The sequence below is a fragment of the Cucumis melo genome, chromosome 3, assembly GCF_025177605.1.
Source record: "Cucumis melo cultivar AY chromosome 3, USDA_Cmelo_AY_1.0, whole genome shotgun sequence".
Classification (NCBI taxonomy): domain Eukaryota; kingdom Viridiplantae; phylum Streptophyta; class Magnoliopsida; order Cucurbitales; family Cucurbitaceae; genus Cucumis; species Cucumis melo.
The window spans coordinates 3,810,461-3,812,994 of NC_066859.1; the positions used below are offsets into that span (position 1 = coordinate 3,810,461).

At 31.2% G+C, this 2,534-nt stretch overlaps 1 protein-coding gene across 1 annotated transcript; it reads right to left on the reverse strand.

The window, feature by feature from the left end:
- Window positions 1-224: 224 nt before the first annotated feature.
- Window positions 225-1,202, reverse strand: LOC103485588 (abscisic acid receptor PYL4-like). Its single transcript, XM_008443258.3, has one exon. It carries the CDS (start codon window positions 929-931, stop codon window positions 368-370), a length of 564 nt encoding a protein of 187 aa, XP_008441480.2. The 5' UTR covers window positions 932-1,202; the 3' UTR covers window positions 225-367.
- Window positions 1,203-2,534: the final 1,332 nt, after the last annotated feature.

A 2,534-nucleotide genomic window follows, 5' to 3' on the forward strand; every position in this document is an offset into this window, starting at 1 on the left:
CCACATTTTTAAAGCTAAAACCCTCTTAAATTCTATCCATTTCCACTTTAATAACAATATGACGGAAATTATGCTATTTCCATAAAAACAAAACACCCAAATTAAATATTCCATCACTTCTTACATCCAAGATGACAATACCTATATATATATAGATAGATATATTGTAGACAAAAAGAAACTTACAAAGCTTTTACTTGATCAAGATCATAACAACCATTAGAGGAAAGAAAAAGAAAAAAGAAATATTAATATTAAAAATGTAAGTTAATTAAGTCGGTTTACATCGACCAAAAAGAGAAAAAAGAAACAAAATTTTTGAAGCGGTTTGATTATTCACATTATAATGCCTAAAATGGTAAATAATTTATATACTTTTCATTTTTGCTTTGGCAATATTCTCCGATACTCGAGCCAACGATTGTAAATTGCACCGCACGATCGTATTTACGAACACACACGTCTCTTCTTTTGTATTTCCCGGCGGCACATCCACCACATACGACTCCACAACCACCGTTCCTCTGCCTCCCGGTGCCAAGTGTAAGCTCGTCACCGACCGATAATTCTTTAACCTGTGGTCTCCTCCCACGACAATAAAGCTCATCACGTGCTTCTCATCATCCAGAATCTCCAACCGTTCTTTACTCGACACCGCCGGCAGACCTGACACCACCTCGACCTCACGCACCGTCCCAACCGTTTCTCCATCTCCCTCCACAATCCGGCAGCTCTTCAAAAACTGCTTGTACGTTTGTGGCTTGTCGAATCGCCGAACCAACGACCAAACCACGGCCACCGGAGCGTCGATGGTTTGAACGACGACGGAGCTGCACTGCTCCGACGCTACCCCATGTTTGTGGTTTTTTGGATTAACGGTGGCGGCGGGAGTAGTGGCGGTGTAGCGGTAGAATTGAAGCGAGGATGGCATATTCTGATCTTTGAGGGTAGGGGGCTGAGTTGGAAGAGAATAAATATTGGGTTTGGGTTTGAGGGTATTTATTTAAAACGTTAAATTAATTGATAGTATGTTTATATAAAGAAGAAAAAAGAAAGAAAATTTGAGATCGGCCACTTGGGAACAAATTTTGCTGTTATTAGAACTTACTTTTAGCAGTTGCCGTTGCCTTAGAATTGCAAGTGGGATTAGCAAGTTGCAAAGGCCATTTGTTTGGACTTGGTATTTAAATTTAAATTTCCACCTTTATTTTTCCAATTCAAACTTCAATTTTGCCATTTCCACGTAATATAATATGTGTGTATATATAAATTCTGGAACTTTAAGGACTTTCCTAGATACACAGCATCTACAATCTCTTGTCCTTGCCTTTACTTTTACTTTTTTTTTCTCTTTTTATTGTTACCAAAATGAAATACCAATTTACGTTGTGTGTAATTTGACACTTTCCCCATATTTTCAAATTTTTCTCGACCAATTAGAGGGTCTAAGTTGCGTCATATAATTTATCTTTTTACTTTTTTTGAAAACCAGAATAAAAATACTCCAACCAGTTCTTGGCTAACAAAATTGTCATTCGCTACAAAAATTTTCATATGAATATTTCTTTAAAAAAAATTGAAGGATGCTAATTGTACCTAATCTCTATATCAAATACATGAATTTTACAGAGTAGATCGAAGTTGGTATTATTCCATAGTTGATATGGTAGGATGTAGTAATAAGTGCGTTATTCATAAATGTATAACAAATATATAAAAAATACTCAAAAATAAATGATTATAAGATTCATCTCATTTATCTTTTAGTCAAATAATACTTATGGTCTTTTTTTTTTTAATTAATTCGACTTTTCAAGATTGACATTTTTTTTTTCTATGTTATGAAAATCAAAAGTAAAGATGGACATTTCTATTAGAATGTTCATGAAATTAATATTTCAAAATGTTTCAGCCATTGACCTTCTGCCTTTTATATATAAAAATATTATATTTTGTCAGTTCATTTTAGATTATTACATCCATTTTTCAATAATTCATCTATTTCTTTCTGTCGTAATTTATTACACATTAAATTTTTCTTTTTTCTTTCCTTTTTCTTTATCTTTTTTTTTTCTTAGAATTTTCTTTACTTTTTCTTATCGTACTTTTTTCATTGGAATTTATTTAATCGCATATTTTTAATTAAAAAAGTATACTATATTATAAGGGTACATTGAGGAATGCAATTTTATAGATAATAATAATATTGTAATAAAAACTTGAATATATGAGTTGAAGTGAGTTTAATTTGATGAAAATAATTAACATGTCTCTTGTGATGTGTATTATAGTAAATAACTATATTAACTATCTTTTTTCTTTTTAGCTTTATGTTTGGTTACTATAAATACCAATATTTTGTAATATTAAGTGAAGTGAAAAAATAAGATTTATTCTAACAACCTAGAACTTCAATTTTTTATCTTTCTTTTTACCAACATTTATAAATTCATATCAATCTAAATTGATTCAACAAACTATACTTTTTTAGAAAATCAATTTTCTTTCATTTTAAGAGCGTATAGGTTGTATAG

Coding starts and splice junctions, on each gene's coding strand:
- LOC103485588 (XM_008443258.3), bottom strand. CDS start 931: ATGCCATCCTCGCTTCAATTCTACCGCTACACCGCCACTACTCCCGCC.